This window comes from Adiantum capillus-veneris, chromosome 8, assembly GCF_014529385.1.
Source record: "Adiantum capillus-veneris isolate H3 chromosome 8, ASM1452938v2, whole genome shotgun sequence".
NCBI classification, from domain to species: Eukaryota; Viridiplantae; Streptophyta; class Polypodiopsida; order Polypodiales; family Pteridaceae; genus Adiantum; species Adiantum capillus-veneris.
The window spans coordinates 52,263,604-52,288,065 of record NC_140938.1 but is presented as its reverse complement, the minus strand read 5'-3'; the positions used below and the strand labels follow the sequence as shown (position 1 = coordinate 52,288,065).

The 24,462-nt window shown below is 47.5% G+C and overlaps 1 protein-coding gene across 1 annotated transcript in view; it reads right to left on the bottom strand.

The window, feature by feature from the left end:
- Positions 1 to 337: 337 nt before the first annotated feature.
- The window catches only part of LOC147452136 (GTP binding protein), a 39,017-nt gene continuing 14,892 nt past the window's right edge, over positions 338 to 24,462 (bottom strand). The window contains exons 2-6 of the mRNA XM_086517936.1: positions 9,516 to 9,579; positions 9,266 to 9,410; positions 1,418 to 1,748; positions 1,187 to 1,318; positions 338 to 1,106 (exon numbers count right to left, since the gene is read on the bottom strand). Of these exons, the coding sequence (XP_086374062.1) occupies positions 541 to 1,106; positions 1,187 to 1,318; positions 1,418 to 1,748; positions 9,266 to 9,410; positions 9,516 to 9,579 (1,238 nt within the window). The 3' untranslated portion in view covers positions 338 to 540. The remainder of the gene's footprint in view (positions 1,107 to 1,186; positions 1,319 to 1,417; positions 1,749 to 9,265; positions 9,411 to 9,515; positions 9,580 to 24,462) is intronic.

Sequence of the window (24,462 nt, the reverse complement as noted above, 5' to 3'; positions counted from 1 at the left end):
ATGGGATATGATGGATGGAGTTGCCGAGGAAGAATGTGTGTAGTGATGGTCAGAGAGAGAGAGAGAGAGAGAGAGAGAGAGAGAGAGAGAGAGAGAGAGAGAGAGAGAGAAGCCATTAATCTATTCAGCTGAATTACTCAATTGCATCCACTAAGGCCCTGAATTATATGCAGTCTAACATCCAAAAGCAGTTGTGTGTGCGTGCTTGCAAAGACACACTTATGTTTGCGTTTGGGGAGAGAGAGAGTTGTAGTGGCATTTTTTGTTCTTCTAATCTAACTGGCTATAAGACTAAGATGTTTGTCTAGACTTGAAAAAAAAGCTTCTCCGAAACTGATTCCAAGGAAAACAAGGCGAATTCTAATAGCAATCGATGCTTTCAACCCATATAGCACAAGTTTCACAGCACAGAAAATGCATCGATGCTACCATTCCAGTTCTTCACATCAAACTCATTACTCCTTGCTATTACATCGAATTCACGACAACCATCAATGGTCCTGGCACGTGCTCAAATCTTGATATTGCAAAGAGTTGACCTTACTCATCATCTTCATCAAACAAGGAAGCCATCCGTAGAGCTAAATTTGCTGCCATCTCTCTCCGCTGAGAATCCGACATCAAGCGAGCACTTTCGCGCACACGAGCCATTTCCATCATTAACTGCTCAAAGTCCTTCACCTCTGCATCCTGGTGGCTTCTATGGACCCTTTCAGAGTCCTCTTCACTTGAAGCAGCATGTCCATTTCCACATCCACCATTTGAAGCAGGCGTATTTGATGATGAAATTGGCATGTGCTGCTCTGCAACCACCCCATTCAGTGGTGCGGAAGCTATTTCTGTCGTAAAATTCAGTGAATCAGACATTGGAGTTGCCTCTCTATGTGATGATGCATCTTCTTGCTGCGAGGACGACTCTATCCCATCTTGTAATGGCTGCTGGCTAGTTGACGTGGACCCTGCCGATGCTCCTTGCTCTCCAGATGAAACAGGTGCACTCTCGTAAAAGGTCCATGGTCCTTCATCACCATCCCAAGGCTCTGTAGAGCCATTGGAAAGGCGCTCATAGTCAATCGAGATCTCAGACTCCTCATCTGTGTCCCTGCCTACAAGAGAAAGAAGCAAGAAAACCATCATATGCCACTAACAGAGCTCTACTATATAAACTACTGAAGTAAAGCAGCACCTTCATCATCTAAGAGACCCAAATTGTCATTAAGCCCTTTCTCCACCTTCAGCCTCAGCCCAGGCCACATGTGCGCAGAAAGAGCACCCAAAATCCGATTCACACCTTGGGAGTCCCCATCAATAGATATACCTGTCATAGCTCAAGGTCCTAGCTTCAGGAATAAAAACATCTTTAGCAATCAGCTAGAGAGTGTAAAATATGCAAGCAAAAAAAGCCTGCAGCTCTTACATTGATCGAATGCACGGTCCAGAGCACATGCCTCTAGGTACTCAATTCCATGTTCAGCGCACCAATCCGCACAAAGACTTCTAAGCCGGTCAGCAGATTCCTCTCTCTCTCCAAGAAGACTGCTACCATCTGTTGGTTGAATACCGAAGTCCCAGAACTCTGGATGCGGATCACTACCGAATTCTCCGCGCTTCTGCAACCTTTTGCGGTACTCCCTATGTGCAAAATGATCTGGCAGTCGATCGGCCTTGTTCCCCACGCACAGCAATATCTCCAGTCGCTGGAGATCCAAGGTTGCAACCCACTCCCGTACTGTGTCAAAGGTTGAAAACTGCAAAGAGAAACAGATTAAGTTGTCTCCTGGGCTTCAAAACTTGAAAAAGAAATGACTTTCAAACAACAAAGCCACCTCTTCGTCAGCTTGCTTAAGGACATTGGGTTTTGACTTTTGCTGACACGCTCGCTACTGCTGCTCGACCCCCCTTGCTGCGCCATCGCTCTCCTCCCCCCCCCCCCCCCCCCCCCCCTCCGCGCTGCCCCCCGCCCCCGCCAGCCCCTGCACGCTGCCACACAGCCCACCCGCTGCCCCCCCTGTTTTCGCGCTGCCCCACAGGCCACCCGCTGCCTCCCTTTCGAGTTGCCATCCCCCCCCCCCCCCCCCCTCCCCCATCTCCCCGCTCGCTGCCGCTTGTGCACCCGCACATTTCCCGACTGTTCCCCCCCCCTTCCTTTTTTCCCCGAAGCCTTCTGCATATTGGCTCGTGCAGCACTGTCTTTTTAGGCAGTGCTCGGCGCTCATCTGTAGATTCTCTCCACCGCCCGTTTTTTCGCCACAGCAGTAGACACATGGAGGCTCCAGCTCCGCCTCAAAGGGACTCGTCCGAAGCCCCCTCGTCCGCCCCGCTGAGCTCACCATTCGACTTGCTCTTTCGCCAATAGAGCAAGCGAGCCTTGCCGCAGAGGTAGAGCGATTGCAGGCGACTTCTGTCATCTACAAGATTCTCGGTACCCGACCTAGCAAAGGAGAGCTGCGTGACCTTCTCCAGGCCCACCTTCTCGCAGAGGTGGGCAAGATCTTGGACGTACAGATACTCAGACAAGGGTACTATCAGATCAAGTTTGAGACCTCCGAGATGGCGTCCAAGGTCATCGCCATGAGTCGACTGACCATCCGAGCAGCACGTGCCCACTTTCGATAGTGGAGACATGGTTTCGACCCTGCTTCGGATGTTCTAGTAGAGGAGGCAGACATCCCCATCTTTGTTTGCTTTCCGGGTTTGCGGAGGGAGTACTTACCACTTTTGTCCAAGATCGGCTCAGCCATTGGGCCTGTCCTGGAGACACCTCGCACGGTAGCCTCAGTAGCTGCCAAGGCGGCCGGCATTCCCTCAGTTCGCGTTTTGGTCAAAGACACTCACACGCTCCCGAAGGTTATTCTTCTGCCTCGGGTGAGTGGGGGTTGGTTTAGACAGAGTATGGAGTATTCGGGCCTCCCGAACCAGTGCTTCATTTGTTGACAGATGGGCCATCTAGCGAAGGCCTATCCACAGAGGAGGCCTCGACCTACACCCCAGCCTCAGCCCCAGCCTGCAAGGGTTGGCCAGCAAACACAGACAAAGACACAGCGCACACATGCAGAGCCACCCTCTGAGCCTGAGGCTCCAGCGGAGGAGGGATGGCAACAGGCCCGTGGTAGACGACGACAGGGGCCACAGCGTCAGCCTGGCACTCAGAGTGGTCCTCAAGCACCTACTCAGCAGTAGTGGATTCCCACGTGAAACTGATTTGGTCCTCTTGAGCAGGATGAGGTCCCTGCTCCAGCCCCCACCCCAACTTCACCCTCGACAGCCCCTCCTCCCCCCACAGAGTTCCCCCCCTCTTCCTCATCCGCCCCCCCGCCTCCTGCTCCCGCCGCCTCTCCCCCCCGCCCCTATACCTCTGCCGCTCCCTCCCGCCCCTCTTCTCCACCGCTCCCCCCAGCTCCTTCTCCCCCCCCCTCCTGCTTCAGTTCCACAGTCGACCCAGGGGGCAGGGCCTTCTCCGACGGCTAGGAGATCTCTTGGCAACGCCTTTGCCACGAGTTGCTTAGCAAGAGAGGGACAGCTTTTCTTGCGACCCCCTTTGCAGGTACAGACATCTTCCCTTGCAGCTATCCCTCGTGGTCTGACGAGCATTGACATCCGGCACCGATGGGACTTCTTCGACTACGACGTCACTCGTTTTCTCGGCGACCCCTCACCAGACCATGAGGCAGCCTGCTTCAGGGTCCATGTTTCTGTTCCTTGCTGCTAGGGGGACAGAGGCCTTGGACTCATCAATTGGCTTCTCCTTCCCCCTTTGCGGCAAGGACCAGAAAGAGTGGACTCTCGACTCAGTGTTGGGATGGTTGCACACACAGGTCCTAGAGTTCTCTCACCACATGGGAGAACTAGGAGTTACCGACATGCTCCAGACTTTGTGGCCATTGGCCAAGTTTGCAGTGACACCTCCAGACTCACCAAGATGTAGACCAGAGTTACTCGGAACGCGAAACGGGAACGGCGACGGGTACCCTCGCAGAACGGGGGAACGGCCAGGGGTCCGGAACGGGAACGGTGCGGAACGGGAGGCATAAAGAACACCCAAATAATGCTTGAGAAGGGAATGGGTGTGAGGGGGTGCATTTTAATTTTTGAGTCCTTGCACACTTAAAAAAACACCTAATGTTCACTACAAATTTGCAAAAAAATGCCTATTTCTCCCCATTTTTGAGACTTGGCCGTTTCGAGCCGTTCCGAGGCCGTTCCGGACCGTTCCGCTCCGTTCTGGAGCCGTTCCGGTATCAAGTGGTCACCCGGAACGGAAAAACGTTCCGGGACATTCCGGCTTGGCAGAGGGGTAGGGAACGGCGTTCCGGCATTCCAAGGCCTATGAAACGCGTTCCCCGGTAACTATGATGTAGACACATTGTAGTTTACTTCTTTGCCGATACACAGTGCTTGCCATGCTATGTATACATTCATGAGGACTCTTGGACAGAGGAGGTTGCTTTACGTACGGCTCGCTCTGCTTGGGCTTGGGCCAGGCACCCGTTGCAGTCACGCCTATCTAGAGGACGCTCGGATGCGGATTACTCCCCATCCAAGCCAGCCTCGAAGATAGCCCGTCTAGCTGCTGCGGCAGCATCTGTTCTCTCGCTCCCCATGAGGATCGTCTCATGGAACGTGCAGGGACTAGGTGGGCCCCAGTTTCAGCGTCGGCGGGGCCGACTGCGTCAGGAGCTTCAGCGCTTCCTTGTGAGAGGAGAGATTGGTCTCCTTATGCTTCAGGAGCACCATCTGTGTGAGAGCCGCATTAGACGTTGTGGTCAGCTCTTGCATGGACGATATGATACTTTTTGGTCAGTTGCTTTTGGACCTGGAGGCATCCAGGGTGGGGTATGTATGACTACTGTGGACTCTTTGCACAGCAGGCCATTGTGGGCAGAGGGATTATTGTGACAGGCAGGGCTCAGTGGATTACTATGCAGGTTCAGGGTGGCCTAGTGGGTTTCCTGAACATCTATGCGCCCAATGTGGCGAGTGCTCGTGCAGAGTTTTGGTCTCAGATAGTTGAGTCTCTGCCGCAGGCAGAACACTGGTGCATAGGAGGGGACTTCAACATGTTGGAGGACCCTTCTGACAGGATTGGTGGTAGCCATGCTACAGTGCATGGAGTTGAGCTGGCAGCTTGGGAGAGGTGTTGTATGACTCTGAGGGTTTCGGATGTTTGGCAGCACTCTGGTTTTGTGAGGCCCCCAGACAGCCTTGCCTTCTCTTGGTCGGACCGCAGAGTGGGAGGAGTGAATCTATCGCGGATAGATCGCTTCTACACTAGTGACTTGGGAGGGATAGTGGGCAGTGGGCATTCTGGCAAGGACCTCCTTCTCGGACCATGCACCAGTGATCCTCACAGTGGCAGACAGGTAGAGGAGTGGGAGCACGATGCTTCGCATCCCAGAGAGGGTCTTGTTGGACTCAGCACTCAGAGAGCGGGTAGAGGCTCTCTGGACAGAGAGCATGGACAGGCAGGATTCTCCTGCTGACAGAGTGGCCTCACGCCTAGCCCAGATTAGCCGCTTTTTTCTCCGGGAGTCTCTGGCTCGCCGGGCTGCAGCAAGAGAGAAGAAGCAGCGTCTCAGACGGGGCATTGCTTCGTTACAGAGGATGCAGGAGCAGCATCCAGACAGTCCTTGCTTGGAGGAGCGGTTACAGCAGACTCGACAAGAGCTTGCTAGCACAGAGGAGAGGCGACATGAGTTTGCTTTTCACCGACAAGCATCTTAGTGGACCCAGGTGGGCGACAGAGTGACTGGTGCTTTCTTTGAGGCAGTGGGACCTCGGCACTCGCATGCCAAGGTCAGTCAGTTGAGGAGGCCAGACGGGTCAGTTGCTTCTGAGCCCGAGGATATGCGTGCAGTTGCTACTGACTTTTACCGCGAGTTACTGTCTACAAAGTCCCAGTCAGAGCGTCGGGATGCATGCAGGCAGCAGGTTTGGGCACAGATGCCTTGTGTTGTGACTGAGGAGATGCGTCAGAGGCTTGAGCTGCCACTTCAGCTTGAGGAGCTGCACACAGCTCTTAGGGCCCTCCCCCGTGGTAGTTGTCCAGGTGAGGATGGGTTGACTCCCAGTTTTTTCTTGGAGTACTTGGACCTGCTTAGCCCAGATCTCTGTAGTGATTTTCAGTACATTTTGCACACAGGAGTGATGCTTGACAGCATGAGTGAGGGCCTGATCTACCTCATTCCCAAGGAGGGTGGCTCCTTGGATGAGATTCGATAGTGGCGCCCCATCACCATCCTCAACTCAGCCTACAGAATTCTTGCCAAGGCTCTGAGTTTGAGGATTCAACCACTTCTAGAGAGCCTTATACATGGGACTCAGACAGGTTTTGTCAAGGAACGCAGTACCCTTGACAACATCTTTACTTTTTGGGAGGCTTCTGCCCTAGCACGGCTCCGTGGTGAGGACCTCGTGATCCTTCTTCTCGATTTTGAGAAGGCATACGACAGAGTTGACTGGGACTTTCTAGAGGGCACTCTATGCAGGATGGGCTTCTCAGATGCTTGGATCAAAGGGGTGTCAGCTCTGTACAGACAGGCTCATAGTCAGGTACTCTTGGCAGGAGGTAGAGGTGATCGCTTCATGCTTACACGCTCGGTCAGACAGGGCTGTCCTCTTTCTCCCTTCCTCTTTCTGTTCTATGCGGAGGCGATGAGCAGGTTTTTGGTGTCGCAACAGGTTGGTCTACGAGGCTTAGCACTCCCTATTCGGGGAGATGAGCTATTGGACGCTGAGTTTGCCGACGACTCAGCCTTGTACTTAGATGGCAAGGAGGCCCACCTTCACAGGTGTGAGCAAGCTCTGGAGACCTGTTGTGCATCGGGCGCACTGATCAACTGGAGAAAGACAGTGGCTTTCTCGGTTGGTAGTGCTCCTGTGCCCGATTGGATGCCAGGAGAGGGTTTTAGGTGGATTCCCCCAGGGACTGCAGTTCGGTACTTGGGTTGTCAGGTGGGTTTGGACTTGTCTCCCAAGCCGCAGATTGCTCCCCTTCTCCTGTCTATCAGGAGAAAGTTGTTACATTGGAGCTCAGCACGACTTTCTTTGGCTGGCAGATTAGTAGTTGCCAACCAGGTGTTGTTGGCGACTATGTGGTACATCACTTCTTGCTGGATCTTCTCGAGTTCTTGTATGAGCCAGGTAGAGAGGCTAATCAGGAACTTCCTTTGGTCAAGACGTGACACTCAGATAGCCCGAGCCAAAGTGGCTTGGCAGGTCATCACTCTTCCTTGTTCACAGGGAGGACTTGGGATCATTGATCCAGCATAGCAGAGCAGAGCCCTCCTTGGGAAGTTCAACATCAGAGGACTTCTTCCAGGTGAGGAGCCCTGGAAGGAGTTCTTGCTACAGCGGCTTCGTGCTAGGGTGCCTCAGGCAGGAGGCCCTTGGCAACCTTCGACCAGATGGATCTTTACAGAGATGCGCAGAGTTGGTTTGAGCAGGAGACTCGAGGACCGCTTTGCTGTGAGCTTGCTTCGATCTTGGGAGCTCTTACGGCGTGGCCTGGATCAGAGACAGCCTACGTGCACGGAGGAGCGCCTACGGCAACCCCTCGTCTGGAACCCCATGGTTAGCACTCAGAGAGGCCACTTGGTTGGTAGTCGGCCTCATGTTTCCTGGGGTCCCATGGCAACGGGTCCAGCGCGCTCTTTAGGTGACTGGCTAGAGTTCACAGGTTTGTCAGAGGAGGTGCAGGGTCTCCAGCTACAGGGCATGAGAGGGGTGCAGAGCATGTGCCAACAATCTCAGAGTCAGTTCCAGCTAAGTGGCTCACGCCTCTCGAGCCAGTAGCACCCCGGTGGAAGGGAGCCTTCACACGATTGGAGGTTCTCATCTCAGTCAGGGCCTGCTCAAAGACTGTTCCATCCCTTTTCTTCGAGCTCCAGGGTGGGGGACGCCTTCAGCGAGTTGCAGTAGAGGCCCCGCAGGTGGCAGAGTGCTGTTTTCAGAGGATCCGAGTAGTGGGCATTTGTGGGAGGACTTGTGTCATAGATCCTGACCCAGCAGCTCTTGAGACTGGACACTGGAGGCTGTGGGCTTGGGAGTGTTGTCCACTGGCACGAGTACAGTGGGATCCTAGTGAGTGGCTATGGAGGGATCCCTTCTCTTCTGCAGACCATCCAGGAGTCCCGTTCTTTCAGTACACTGTTCGTCTGGGACGTCATATACTAGCAGCACGGAGAGAGGCCCGCCCCGCTGCAGCACCTCATTGGCAGGAGGAGGGTCTCACGACTGAGTTCTTGACAGCATTTTGGGAGAGGTTGTGGGACTCCAGACAGCCGAGGCGAGTCACCTTGTTTCAGTGGCTGGTCGCACATAGAGCTACAGCAATTGGGAGCTGGCTAGTGCACAGTGGTCTCTCGGCCGCATGTGCAGCTTGTGACCATCTTGTGGAGAGTCAGCGTCATTGTCTTTGGGATTGTCCCTCGGCCCAGCAGGTGTGGCTACGAGTTCTTCGGCTGATGCCTACTCTCTCCACAGCTCGACAGTACACTTGGGGAGCAACGGCTTGGTCCACCCTCACGGGCCCACCCTCACGGAGTGTTGGGAGCAGCGGCTTGGTGCACCCTCACGGAGTGTTGGGAGCTCATCAGTGGCTTGACACTTTGGTTCATCTGGCGGGCCCGTTGTTTCCGCATCTTTGAGGCTCGCCCTGTGCCACCAGCAGAGACTGTACGCGATTTTTGGCTAGAGCTGATCCACGCTCTCAGAGGACAGCTTGAGGGACTACAGGGCAGCTCCGACCGCATGCGGGAGCGCAGAGAGGCTTTCCTACCACTCTGGCGTCCTGGGCCTTTCTACATCATGGTCCAGGGTGTACTCCGATGGCACTACCGACCACCTGTGTGGCTTTTCCCTCCCCCCATTTCTTGATTTAGCCCCATTGTACATATGCTGGTTTTTTCATTGGGAGAGTCTCCCACCATGGTTGTTGTAGCCCTCTCTTGAAGAGGTGGTTGTAGCCCTATGGGCAGTTTCAGTAACTAATAGAAGGATCTTTTTCTCGGAAAAAAAACAACGAAGCCACCAGAAACTTTGAAAGGGGTGGGGCCCTCCAACAAGTTCAGCCACCTGATATAGATAACAAGGTGAGGTTTCACAACGCCCCGACTCAAAAGATGAAACATACATGAACAATAAACAGATTACGAGACATAGAAGATGCTAAAAATAAATATTTTCAAAAAAAGAGACGATATACTCTGACACTCCAACAAATTAACATTAAGCAAACATAAGAATTCAGATCAGATGAAACGCTTACATTGCTCAGGTCAAAAATCAAGATGAGAGCTTGGCATTGATTTGATAATGCATAAGCTTCAGCATTTTCTCTAGCCTCCATGTCTATTAAAGATGCAGTTGAAATGCACAAATCAGCCGTATAGTATTTCGTATCAATCGTCCAGCTGCTTATAAGAGCATGTAAGTTAAGGTTTACGTGATCAAAAAGCAAACTAAATTGAGAGATAAGAAGCCTCAGAGAATGACATCAGAAGGTAGTGATCCATTACCCATGACTTAGTATTCCTGAAGTAGAAAATGGTGACCCTTTGGCTGTTCCCATTGAAAGCAATCCTGTCAATCACACAAATGATGACAAAACTTCAAAAATTTGCGAACTGTCAATCACACACAAATGCGAAAACTTCAAAACTTTAAAAACTTCTATGTATCTAAGGCCATAGATCTACATTAACCTCATTTATGAGTACCCTGTGGCAGGAGTTTGCTGCACATATGGCCCCATGCCCGGCTATTTAATATGAATGTCTCATGGACCTTGTATAGCCCATTATCCCAGCAACCGCATAGCTGGCAGAGTTTTCCGCAATCTTGAGGCCCATATCTGCAGTTTTACCACGCATCCAAAGGGGGAACCCCCAACCCCCCGGGACACAGTTTTAAGGGAAAAACTTGCGAATCTACGAATCTATATTAAGCGGCCCCGGAGAAGTTTATTGGATAGGAATTTCCAATTCTGGAGCCCTCTTGCATAACTAGTTTGTACACACGTTACAGTTTGGTGGGTATCTAACAAGACGAGCATGTAGATTAAGTCTTGGGGAACGTCCATAGGTCATATTTGAAGTCCAAGGACAATAATGAATCTCTCTCTCTCTCTCTCTCTCTCTCTCTCTCTCTCTCTCTCTCTCTCTCTCTCTCTCTCTCTCTCTCTGTGTGTGTGTGTGTGTGTGTGTGTGTGTGTGTGTGTGTGTGGCTTCAGCTATGCTTTATGATACCTTGGTAGCTTCAACTATACTCTATGAGGTTCCGGTTTGGGGACCCTCTGTGCGTCAAGATGTACTATCAATTGGGGTCGATAACTACAAATGAAGCCTTGGCCTCCTTTTATAAAAGTAACTAGCCACACTGGTAGAGTTCACACTACATCCACCGGGACATTGGACACCCATCCCAACAGTGTCATAGACTAGATCCCTTCTCCAGCATACTTTCCCCCTTAAGAACCATTGATGTCATCATCAATGAAGTGGGGATACTGAGCTTTCAAAGCTCTAATTGATTCCCAAGTAGCAAACTTTTCATATTGACCCTTCCATTTGATCAAGTACCCATCATAAGCACATCGACACGAATGACGGGTACGGTGATCTAAAACGGCCTCTCGTTCTCGAGGAATATCTTCCCATACATTTTCCTCGATAGGCACAACAATGTCAACTTCACCTAGTTTTCTTTAAGGCGGCTGAATGTAACACTGGATGTACACTAACATCCGAAGAAAGAGCCAATTTATAGGCAACTTGGCCAATTTTCTTTGTGATCAAGAATGGACAACAAAATCTAGTTGAAAGCTTATAATGCTTTCCAGTTTGCATGGTCTTGGAAATCTTGGGTATCTTCAGATAGACCCATTGTCCCACATTTAGGGTCCTTGGAGATCTCCTTTGATTAATGTAAGTAGTAACTCGATCATGAGCTGTCCTTATACTATCCTTAGCCAGTTCGAGCATTTCTTGCATATCATACAAGAAATCGGGAGCTTGGCGATCTTTGACTTTCTCTAAGCCAATAGCAATAGGGGATTTAGGCATAAATCCATACATCAACATGAATGGGCTAAATCCAATAGCATAATGCTTGCTACTATTATAGAAAACTCTAATTGTGGAAGGTACTGTTTCCAATCAAATTGCATGTGAGAAACATAAGCTCTCAACATGTCCTCCAACGTTTGATCCATCCTCTCAATTTGTCCGTCGGACTCGAGATGATCGAGGACGACATACTCAACTTTGCTCGAAGGTGAGCAAACACATCTCGCCAAAATCGCCCAGTGAACTTGATATCTCCATCACTAATCATATCCTTAGCCAATTTGAGCATTTCTTGCATATCATACAAGAAATCACGAGCTTGGCGATCCTTGACTTTCTCTAAGCCAATAGCAATAGGGGATTTAGGCAGAAATCCATACATCAACATGAATGGGCTAAATCCAGTAGCATAATGCTTGCTACTATTATAGCAAACTCTAATTGTGGAAGGTACCGTTCTCAATCAAATTGCATATGAGAGACATAAGCTCTCAACATGTCCTCCAACGTTTGATTCATCCTCTCAATTTGTCCATCGGACTCGAGATGATCAGAGAACGACATACTCAACTTCGTTCGAAGGTGAGCAAACACATCTGGCCAAAATCGCCCAGTGAACTTGATATCTCGATCATTGACCATCTCCTCTAGCAAACCATATAGCTTGTAAAGTTGGTCAACAAATAAAACTACCAACTCATAGCTTTCTACTGTCGACTTCATTGGTATAAATTTTGCCATTTTCGTAAGTCAATGGACCACAACCCAAATGGCATCATTGCCACGACTAGTATTTAGCAAACAAACAATAAAATCTGTAGAAATACTCTGCCACTTGGCATCAGAGATTTTCCATGGATGCAGCGGGCTAGCTTTCCTACGGCGCTCCGCCTTGTTGACCCAACACTGAATGCATCTCTTCACATAGCTCTCTATGCAAGAGCGCATCCTTGGCCAATGCTAAAGTTCTTGGATGCCTAGGTGCGCATTCGAACAAAATCCGTTATCGAACCTTATCGATTTCTAGCACACATAACTTTTTTATTTCTAAATAATAGTCCAGCTTTTTAATGGAATATTGTTTCTGTCTCATCTCTCCAGCACGACTCACTTGGGTCTCCGGATCACCCAAACCTGTATGCGAGTCACACCCTACCTCAACCTCGTTCCATATCTTGCCAAAATGGTTATCGGAACGACATAGCCCTCAGGGAGAGAGAGAAATCCGTCAAGATTTCAGCCATAGACAAGACATTAACCTCAGAAACTCGCTCGAGTGCGTCAGCAATCAAGTTGCTGGATCGTTTCCTACAACGAATCTCAAAGTCAAACTCTTGCATAAGTTCAAGCGATCTAGCCTTCTGGCCTCTAAGATCACCCTGATCACAAATATAGCGCAAATAGTGATGATTTGTCCATGCTGTCACAACCCAATCACATGGCAGCCCGTGTACACACACACCTTCCCGTTTGGCATGGATAGTCCCTGGGAAAACAAGATGAAATGATGATGTGGCACTGTTGTACAGTCAACACCCACAAATTGCGGCGGAAATTACGGACAACCACGTGGCAGGCAACGTACAAAAAGCAACAGCGTACGGCAGCTTTTGGGCTTGCTTTATTCTACGCAAGCTTGAGAAAGAGAAAGGGGCTTTATTTTTAAAGTTGCTTTAATTTGTAAGCTTATTTTTGGGGCAGCTTTTGGGGCTATGCTTTTGGCATCCCTTGTAACTCTTTATAAGTGTGGCTTGGGCTCCCACTTCTCAGAGCATTTGGACACAAAGCCTAAGAGTGAGATCCAACCACTCCGTGTACTTTGTGCAACAGATTAATCCAAAAAGAAATACCGAAAGGGGCGCCAATCTTTGGGGCTAATATCTCTAGGCACAGAATTCCGCCGGGCCGTGTCGAATCAATTGTGAACTGTGAATTGTTTTGAAGTGAAATTCCTGTCGTGTCGCGGTAGAATCTTGACTTGGAGTGTCCAAGTTTGTTACAGTGGTATCAGAGTGCGGCCGATTTCTCTTCTACCGGGAAATCCGATCCTTTTTAAGCAGCACTTTTGGATTCAGACAGAGATCAATCGACTTGCTCTGCATCGGAGATGCGAGAAGAGATCACGAAGAAGATTCACGCGAGTACGGCCCGCCTCTGCCTACTCAAGCGGAGCTTGAAGAGATGGATCGTCGATGATTGATTGACGATGCAGCAAAGATGATGTTAAATTTTGCGAAGGACCCGAAATTTGCAAAATTTATGACCCAAACCTCCTTCCACGAGGTGCACGCACAATGGCGGCAAACCATAGAAACACCCCTCAAACCGGCACTCAAGAAACCTCCTACTCCAAGGATGTTTACTGAGCAAGAATTAGAAGAGGTGGTTGATACACTGATTTCTCAGCCTTTTGACGCGCAGAACAAAGTTGAAAAGCACGACAAAAAGCAAAAGAAAGGAACTCACTTCTCGGGTTATTTGGGTCCTCAATCTGCTTTTGCCTCGGCAAGAAAGCAAAAAAAGCATGTCAGATTTGAAGGAGTATTCAGTTCTTCTTCTTCTTCTTCTTCTAACAGTTCTTCCAGCTCTTTTGACTCGAGCGAAGAAGACAAGAAAGGGAAAAAGCGAAGCAAAAAGCAAAGCCGCGGAAAGGGCAAGAAAAAGGCAAAGAAGCCTAGATCTCGCCCAGTTTCTGGTAGAGAAAACTGGACTCGTCTTCGGATAGTTCGGACTCCGATGACAACAGATTTTATGCAAGGAAGAAGAATTTTTACAAAGCCAACCAGTATGACTTTCTGGAAGATAAAAGCAAGAAAGTCCGAGAGTTTAAAGAAGGTGGACAGTCAATTAAATTTGACACGTTTTCTAAATTTCGAGATGCTTCGAAGGCTTTGGCCTTCATACAACAGTTTGACATAGCTTTCTCTAGAGGACATTACTCATAGCACTTCAAGATTCGTAGGGCTGCCTCTTACTTCAAGGGAAATGCTCGAACTTGGTGGTCCACGATTCTATTGAACAAGAAAGCGCCACTTAAATGGCTGAAATTTGAAAGGCTTTTTATTACTTCCTAGTTGACTCGAAAGTACGAACATGACATACAAACTACTTGGAACCATCTTCAGATGACAAAGAAAGATTCATTGGACGCATATTGCGAGAGATTCTGGAGCTCTTTTCTACCAGCCTCTTCATTTAAGAAGATCTCATTCAAAGAACAGATTGAGCGGTTTACCTTGGGACTTCCTACAGAGAATCGAGATCACTGCTTAGAGAAAAAGTCAGATTTTATTTAGGAATAGATGAGTCATGCGAAACGGGGGACGCATATTGCGAGAGATTCTGGAGCTCTTTTCTACCAGCCTCTTCATTTAAGAAGATCTCATTCAAAGAACAAATTGAGCGGTTTACCTTGGGACTTCCTACAGAGAATCGAGATCACTGCTTAGAGAAAAAGTCAGATTTTATTTAGGAATTGATGAGTCATGCGAAACGGGGTTTTGCATTCAATCACGCAGTTTGACCTACCCCACATATGAAATCATGACGCAAAGGACCGAACAGACTTCGAACAATGAAAGTAGAAAGAAGAAGAGCAACCAAGAAAAGAAAGAAAAGGATGCACGACCCAAGCTCACTCTTCGAGAGAGGGCTAACTACATCAAAGAGGGGAAGTGCTTTGGATGCGGGGAAACTAGGCATATCTCCGCGAAGTGCGGTAAAAAGGCACCGAAAGGACAAAACAACAAAGATGACGACAAGCCTGAGGGTTCGAAAGCAGCAAAGGAACGTGGACGAAAATGCAAGATGAAAGCAGGACTGGTTCCAGATTGCATGGGGGTGTGTGAAGCCAGTAGTAGCCTCTGCCAGTCCAGCGTTCAACTCGCCAGTGGAAGGTCCTCTCTTTCTATCAACGCCAGCTTGTATCTTTCGACAGGCTTTCTTTTGGCAGTGCTTTGTTCAGTGTCTGAAATCTCTTTTTCGATACCTTGTGTTTATCAGTAGGTTCTCTCCAAGATTTCTCAGTGCAGGTTTCTGTAGAGTCTTCTGTTGAAGCAAGGACAGATTGTATGTGGTTTTTGCACAGTGATAAAATTTGATAAAACAAAAAAAAAGAAGTGAGTACTCGGCTAGTGTCCTTCAAGCAGTAGACTAGCAGAGGCAGAAGGTGCTGGTTGGTTAATGATGGTAGAAGAAGCTTTATACAAGCGTAGGAAACAGGTCGATCTCTCCTCAATGGATGCTGCAAACATCATCAAAGAGTGTCTGTCGGAGGATTTTTTGGATGCCCGAAATGCCTGGGAGGGTCACCAATCTGAAGTGGTTATTCCGGTTTAGCAGCCTATGGATCTAGTTGCGTAATATGCGTTGAATGCGGTTATTTTGTTTTTCCCTAGCAAGATGCCCTCGACGCAAGACGTGGGTCAATGGGTTGACTTTTTGTTGAAAAGACAAGCAGTTCGAGGGATATATTTTGGTGCCCGTGGCTGTTATGAGGTGTTGTTGGCGGACATGGATGCTCGTATGCAACTATTGGAAATGTCGCCATTGTTCTTCAATATGCAAATGACACATGTATTGCCATAGGCGCTTACTAAAGACTATCAGAGTTTGATAAGACATACGTGTCAAGTTTGGGTGGAAATAGTTGAATTTCCACAGACTTGGAAGCATTTCTTGCCTCTCTTAGCTGCTCAGTTGGGTAAAGTGATATGTCCCCCAAACTTGGATACTAATTCCAATTGATTTTGTGTGTTGTGGGATACGGATCAACCGACGCCTTCAAGAATCACTGTTGATGTTTTACCTGTGGTAAATTTGGCCATATGCAATCTGAATGTCAAGAACATTTGTTGAAATTGCCACTTTCTGTTGTTCTTACATCTGGAACTCATACTGCCTCTCCCTCCTCTTTGTCTATGAAGACAAAGTTGGGGGATTCTAATGGAAACATGCATGCCCAACAAGATAAAGATAAAAGCAAGAATTTGGCTAATGTGCATCTTAGTGCAAAGGTTGATACAAAAGGTAAAGCCAAATTGGGAGATTCCGCTGATGGTTGGCAAACTCCAAAGAAGACTGCTAAGCCTCGTGTTTCACCTGTCTCTAGAAATTATGTACCTCCTTCGGATAGGAGAAGTGGTGCAACTTTCGCATCCATATCTCATGATCATAAGTCGTTGGCTGAAGCATGGGATAGAGTGGTTCACTCATATAAAGATGCTCTGCTTGGTTCCATATCTGTGCTTGAAGCACGTAAAAACTTCCAACTTTGCCTTAAGCCGATACACCCATGCATGCCTGCCTGTGCCATAAAAACTTCGGACTTCGCCTTAAGCGGATACACCCATGCATGATCATAAGTCGTTGGTTGAAGCGTGGGATAGAGTGGTTCACTCATATAAATATGCTCTGCTTGGTTCCACATCTGTGCTTGAAGCACATAAAAACTTCGGACTTTGCCTTAAGCGGATACACCCATGCATGCATGCCTGTGCCTAAAATTCACCCTCGAGGCACGCAGGGAGTCTGCTTTGTTGATTGTTAGTATGGAGGCAGATGTGCCTATGGGCAACTCTTCCTGATGAGTGGGCCCTGTGATTCTCTTGTAAATACTATACAGATGCATTCTCCTCTTAGATGTCTTACGTGTAATGTGCGCGGGTTTGTGCAACCACGATAAGTGGAAGCTAATATGGCATTATGTACATACACATAAAGTAGATATAGTAATATTACAGGAGCATAATCAGTACGAGTTCATTCACTGGTCAATCTTCGTTTTATGCGAGAGTTTGGATTGCTTATGCTGGTACTAGATCTTTTTTGGGGGTTTTAATGATTATGCGACATGAATTGCAGCCGGTTTTAGCCCCAATGACCCGAGGGGGCGTTGGATGGTTGTTCAATGTCTGGTACAAGGAAACATTCTTGGTGTTTATGCTTATACTGCCTCGGCACAAAGAAGTCACCTTTGGAAAGAGTTAGTCAAATATCCCTGGCGTTCACATGCTTTTTGGTGTGGGCTTTTTAATAATACACCTGCAAACACGGACAATACATCTGGTCATTCGCATATGTTGAGTGCTGGGCGTTCTTCTTGGGATGCTATAGTCAGTAATACCAATGCTTTGGATTTGTGGGCCTTTACCCACCCTTCAGAGCGGGGTTATACTTTCACTCGTGATGCTCACTCTAGATATATGGCTCGATTAGATCGTTGGTATGTGTTGGGCACTTTGTAATATGACATGTTTGCATGTGATATGAGGATTGATCGTTCCTTCATCTTATCTGATCATTTTCCTCTTGGCTCTTGGTCCATTTTGAGGCATTGGCTGCAAATTCTCCGCTTCCCCGCAAGCGGTTGTTGCATATTAATAATGCATATCTTTCACTCTAACAAACTGCTGACGTGTCAAAGCCTAAAGAATGGAGCCAACTTGCAGATGCTGGCCGAGGGGCCTAAACCCTAAGAAGAGCAAGTAGCAGAAGAAGAAGTCCTACCAACTTATGGGGACCCCGTCCGATGGGGCCCCAAGTGACATAAAGGATTAAAATAAAGCAAGACCTACACACACACACACACAAACTGATGACGTGGCAGGTTTCCAAAAATTGTGTTGACATGATGACGTGGTAGGCTGTACGGATTTCCGTGTTTTGCGCTGGCTCATGACGTGGCAAGCTGTACGGATTTTCGTAAATTACGCTGCCAGCTTTCTGGCTTTGTTTTTGGACTAGATGCTTTGAGTTTGAAGGCTTTTTACTGTAAATTGCTTTTGGGGCCTTGGGCCTTTAAATATATGCTAAGGGCCCCTTCTCTGGCATGCTTCCTGGAGAAGGTGTAGAGTCTGGAGTACCGGTAAGCTTGTACTGTGTTGATGCAATATAAAGAAATACCGAAAGGGGCGCCAAGGTTTGGGGCCAATACTCTCTGAGATGGAATTCTGCCACTCCGTGTCGCGTGTCGTCTCTCTCTTTCAATTCAATTGTTATTGAAGTGCTAAAAGTCTGTTCACTCTGTTCTTTTCTATTGGCACGTGGTGCCCGCCTTGTGACAGTGGTATCAGAGCATCAGGCGTGTGCTTTTCTGAAAGCATACCGGTCCTACAAAAGAGCAGACAAAGCTATTGAAAGTTTACTTGAGGTATCTTCGCCCTCCAAAGCATACCGGTCCTACAAAAGAGCGAACAGAGCTATTGGAAGTTTACTTGAGGTATCTTCACCCTCCAAGCATACCGGTTCTACAAAAGAGCAGATAGAGCTATTCGAAGTTTACTTGAGGTATCTTCGCCCTCCAAGCATACCGGTCCTACAAAAGAGCAGACAGAGCTATTGGAAGTTTACTTGAGGTATCTTCGCCCTCCAACCTGGACTTATTTGAGTCACCCCCACCCTTACTTCATCGCGCATCGAGCGCCCTCCCGTCTTCACCGCTCATGTCTTATAGGGCATAAGCCATTAAGATCACTTGCAAGAGAAGGATCCAAGATTTGTTTCGAGCTGCTGTTTTTCTCAGAGACCATGCAAATATCTATAGCTACCAAGCCGCACGCTTCCAAGGACTTGGCAAGCTTTCAAGAAAAAAATTTGCCCGAAGTTATATGGTTTCTGACATCTTCCTTCGGAGTGTAACTTTTGGCAGAGTGGGGTATCCTGAAATGCTTGCCATGGAAACCCTAGCAGATTATAACTTGAAATTTCTCAATAGATGTCTCTTCACGAGCAGATGACCTTGGAGATCCAGTGCGATTGCTATCTTGGGACTACCATCGCCGCCAACAAACACTCTGTCCAAGAGCTGATGGACCATGCTGTGCTCGGCTACGACCTCATGGAAGGAACCTAACCCTAATTTTTGGTGCAGATTTTAGGATGGAAAGTCAGCCAACTTTTCGAGCTCGGTTGATGTCGAGATTGCTTTTTAAGTTTGAGTTCTATTTGATCTTGTTTGGTGATCCTGTTTGGAATTTGTTTGAAATGGATGGTATCTGTTTTGAACCTATTTTGGTGCCGATTTGAATTGTTTGACTCTCGTTTGATACTGGTTTCAATGATTGGTGATTTTACTCCCAAGTAGAGAAGTGAGAAATACTGTTTTGGGTATTGTTTGAACCTCGAAACGACGCAGGCCGATGCCTGGGGAGCGTTTCGTTGTATGTTTGAAAACCTCGGAACGACGCAAGCCGATGCTTGGGGAGCGTTCCATTGTATGCTAGAAAACCTTGGAACGACGCAAGCCGATGCCTGGGGAGCGTTTGGTTGTATGCTTGAACCTCCAAGCGAGCAGACTACGGTCTGGGGAGCGTTTGGTTGTACAGTCCTCTGAGCTCATGGCCCGGACCTTTTTAGGTTATTTGCGGGGGGAGTGACGAGGTAGTCGTTGAGTAGCTTCATACCGTAGACCGTTTGTCTCGGGGGAGTGCTCAGCGGCACTGTTTGTTGTGTCTTGTAACATGCATATGTAAGCATTTGTGTTGCATTGTGATGTGCCAATTACTAAATATTCCTAATTGGATGAGATTGCCTGATGAGATTGCCTGGGTATGTAATTTTAGTGCATCAAGACACCCGTGGAAGATCAGTATAGTCTGGGTGTGATGTGTAACAGACTTGGACACTCCAAGTCAAGAATCTACCACGACAGCACCAAATAACCACTTCAAAACAATTCACAGTTCACAATTTAATTCGACATTGGCCGGGCAGAGTTCCGTGCCTAGAGATATTGGCCCTAAAGACTGACGCCCCTTTCGGTATTTCTTTTTGTATTAATATGAGTTCAAAGTACAAGAGTGCGGGTAGGCGCTCACACTTCGACTCTGCGTCTAGATGCTCCGAGTTGTGAGAGGCCTACCCGTGTATTTAAAGGTTAAAAGGGTTGCCAAAAGCAGAGCCCCAAAAGCTGAAAATCAAAAGCTAAAGCAAAAGCTTTCTCTCTCTCTGATAATCTCTCTCTCTCTTGAGAGGCAAATAAAGCAAACAAAGCTTTTCTTTCTCTTGCTTGTAAACATAAAGCAAAAAAGGTTCTCATTCTCTCTTTCAATTAGCGTAGAAAAAGCATGTCAAAAAGCTGCCGTAAACAGCCAGCGCAAATTCCGACGCAGATTTCGGGCGTCCGTACTACTGCCACGTGTCATGCCAAAATTAGGGTTAGGGTTTCTGGCAATAGAATTAGGGTTTCAGCAGTAGGGTTTCTAGCAACAGAATTAGGGTTTCAGCAGTTAGGGTTTCGGGCAGCCACGTCATCACTCTGTGACATACCCCCCTCTTGAAAGCATTGTAATCGCCCTCGTTACGCCTGCAAAACAGACAGAGGCCATAAACTGCCTTAGCAGACATTGACTGTTAGTACCTATGCACTAGGAAGTTACACACATCTAGCACATGTACCAATCGACAATCACATCACAGGACATTACTCGACATCACACGACATCACATGACACTCAATATTCATTCGTATCTTAGACCATGATTTATCGGCAATGTAGCTAGCAATCACATCTAGATCCAGTCGGGACCTCATCGATGCCCGATTGACTAACCCCTATGAACCATGTCTATTCGAGATCAATTAGACCAAAGTGCTGCAATCATTTCGTCTATCAGTTCCTGCACTTACAAACAAGTCAAGAACAAATCAGTTTCATATTCAGGAATTCCATTTCTTAAAGTCATACAGCAGAATACTGTCAGCTCTTAGTATCCCTGAAGCTCAAAGAGACATCAGTGACTAGTATCAAAATCGAGGCATCTGTTGACAAAGGAGCGTAATAACTCCCCTCTTGTGCATCCCACTGCACCAGATCTCCGGCCAAGCTGAATTTTGGGTTCCATTGGAGTAGACTATGCTAAACCAAAAGCTTCGAGGTAAAGTTTCACAATCTGAGAAGTATCTGCTAGGTCCTCCTCCTCCATCCATTTCGCATCCCATGCAAGATAGTTCTTGAATTTAACCAAGAATCGCCTTCGGACTTTGCCTTTATTCTTCGTGTCCTTATGTGCCAAAATCTATTCAGAAACAAAGATCTCCTTGTTCTCTTCCACTTCGGGTTGCTCATCAGGCTCCCCATCATCAGGCACATCACCTTTAAAAGGTTTCAAGGGACTCACATGGAATGCATTGTGAATCCTCCAAGTGTCACGCAGTTTCAGTCGGAAGGAGACGTCATTAATCTTTTCGGATATCTTGAAAGGTCCATAGTATCACATACTAAGCTTTGGAAAAAGCCTCTCCTTTCCCTTTTTCTCTCTCAGGCGTGCCTTCTCAAAACGTAAGAGCACCCAATCATCCTCCTTCAATTTCAAATCGCGACGATGGCGATCCGCTGCCTTTTTCTGTCGTTCTTGAGATTTCTGCAAAGCCTCGTGGACCTTGGCAAAAGCCGTGTCTAAGTTGCGCGTATACTCATCTGCTTCAAAAAGCTTATCTTTCGTGCTTAGGAAGGGAGGAACCTTCGCAGCACCTTCAACAATCTACAAAATGGCGCCTTCTCCGTCGAAGAGTGTATCATGTTATTGTAGGCAAATTCCACCAAAGGTAGGTACTTTTCCCATTGAGTCTTCGGATCTGAGATGTAAGACTTCAATAAATCTAGAACCACTGAATTGGCAATCTCAGATTGTCCGTCGGTCTGCGAGTGGAAAGATGACGAGAACTGCAACCTCGTGCCAATGTTCTCCCAAATTGCCTTCCAAAACAAACTCATAAATCTGGGGTCCCTGTCGGAAACAATCGTCTCAAGCATGCCATATAATCTGAAAATCTGGGCCACAAACAGTCTTGCTAAGTGATCTGGCTTGACTGTTTTCTTCGTTGGAATGAAATGCAGCCTGTTTGCTAAATCTGTCAATAACAGTCCATATACCATCGTGACCACTCTATATTCTCGGGAGATCAAAAATGAAATCCATTGCAATACTTTCCCAGGGGCAGGTGGGTATGGGCAAAGGCTGTAACAATCCCTGTGCTTTATGCCTCTCAAACTTGACCTGTAACAAACTTGGACACTCCAAGTCAAGAATCAACCGCGACAGCACCAAAAAACCACTTCAAAACAATTCACAGATCACAATAGATTTGCACTGGCCCAGCAGAGTTCCGTGCCTAGAGATATTGGCCCCAAAGACTGGCGCCCCTTTCGGTATTTCTTTTTGTATTAATCAATCATCAAAGTACAAGAGAGCGGTTAGGGTTTCACTCTCAAACTCTGCGTCCAGATGCTCTGAGAAGTGAGGCCCTCACCACTAATTTAAAGGTTACAAGGGATGCCCAAAAGCAGAGCCCCAAAAGCTTCAAATCAAAAGCAATTGCTCTCTCTCTCACAGAGAGTCAAAACATGAAAGCAAAAGCATTCTCTCTCTCTTTCTCATTTAAGTAGAGAAAAAGCGAAATTTGCGTCGCTCATCATTTTCCAAAAAATAATAATAATAATAATAATCCGCCTCCGCGATTTCCGGAAATTAGGGTTTTTGGCAGAAATTAGGGTTTGCAAGAATTTTAGGGTTTCTGCTGTCCGCCACGTCATCACTTTGTGACATACCCCCCTCTTGAAAGCATTGTAATCGACCGCGATTACGCCTGCAAAATCGACAAAAGCCATAAACCGTCTTAGCAGACACTAACTGTCAGTACCTACGTACTAGGAACACACATCTAGCACATGTACAAAATCGACAGTCACATCACACGACATCACAGGACATCACCAGACATCACAGGACATCACATGACATTCAACATTCATTCGGATCTTAGACCATGATTTATCGGCAATGTAGCTAGCAATCACATCTAGGTCCAATCGGGACCTCATCGATGTCCGATTGACTAACCCCTATTGCAACCATGTCTATTCGAGATCAAGTAGACCAAAATGCTGCAATCATTTCGTCTACCAGTTCCTGCACTCACAAGAAGTCAAGAACAAATCAGTATCATAATCAGGAATTCCATTTCATAAAGTCATCTAGCAGAATACTGTCAGCTCTCAGTATCCCTGAAGCTCAAAGAGACATCAGTGACTTTAGTATCAAAATCGAGGCATCTGTTGACAAAGGAGCGGAGTAACTCCCCTCTTGTGCATCCCACTGCACCAGATCTTCGGCCAAGCTGAGTTTCTGGGTTCCGTTTGGAGTAGACTATGCTAAACCAAAACATCGAGGTAAAGTTTCACAATCCGAGGAGTATCTGCTAGGTCCTCCTCCTCCATCCACTTCGCATCAAATGCAGGAAAGTTCTTGAACTTAACCAAGAACCACCTTCGGACTTTACCTTTCTTCGTATCATTATGTGCCAAAATCTGTTCAGGAACAAGGATCTCCTCGTTTTCTTCCACTTTGGGTTGCTCATCAGGCTCCCCATCATCAGGCACATCACCCTTAACAGGGTTCAAGAGACTCACATGCAATGCATTGTGAATCCTCCTAGTATCTGGCAGTTTCAATCGGAAGGAGACATCATTTATCTTGTCAGTAATCTGGAAAGGTCCGTAGTATCACATACTAAGCTTTGGAAAAAGCCTCTCCTTTCCCTTTTTCTTTCTTAGGCGTGCCTTCTCAAAAGTAAGAGCACCCAATCATCCTCCTTCAGTTTCCAGTCGCGACGATGGCGATCTGCTGCCTTTTTCTGTCGTTCTTGAGACTCCTGCAAAGTCTCGCGAACCTTGGCAAAAGCCGTATCCAAATCTCGCGAATATTCATCCGCTTCAAATTTCTAATCTTTCGTGCTCAGGAAGGATGGAACCTTCGCAGCAGTTTCAACAATCTCACATGGCATCTTCCCCGTCGAAGAGTGTATCGCGTTATTGTAGGCAAATTCCACCAAAGGTAAGTTCTTTTCCCATTGAGTCTTCTGATGCGAGATACAAGACTTCAATAAATCTAAAATCACTGAATTGGCAATCTCAGATTGCCCGTCAGTCTGCAAGTGGAACGATGACGAGAACTGCAACCACGTGCCAATGTTCTCCCAAATTGCCTTCCAAAACAAACTCATAAATCTGGGGTCTCTGTCGGAGACAATCGTCTCAGGCGTGCCATGTAATCGGAAAATCATCGTGATCATTCTGTATTCTCCGGAGATCAAAAAAAATGAAATCCATTTCAATATTTTTCCAGGGGCGGGTGGGTATGGGTAAAGGCTGTAACAATCCCTGTGCTTTATGCCTGTTAAACTTGACCTTCTGGCATACCAAGTAACTGCGCACAAACTCTTCCACATCTTTCTTGAGTCTCGGCCAAAAGAAATATCTCTCTACCCCTTTCATGGTGGTAGCAATGCCGCGGTGACCCGTAAAAGGTGGACAATGGCATTCAATCATAACCTTTTCCCTCAACGGCTGTGTAACGCACAACATAGTCTTTTTCATCAAGTAGCCTTCCCGAAGGGAGT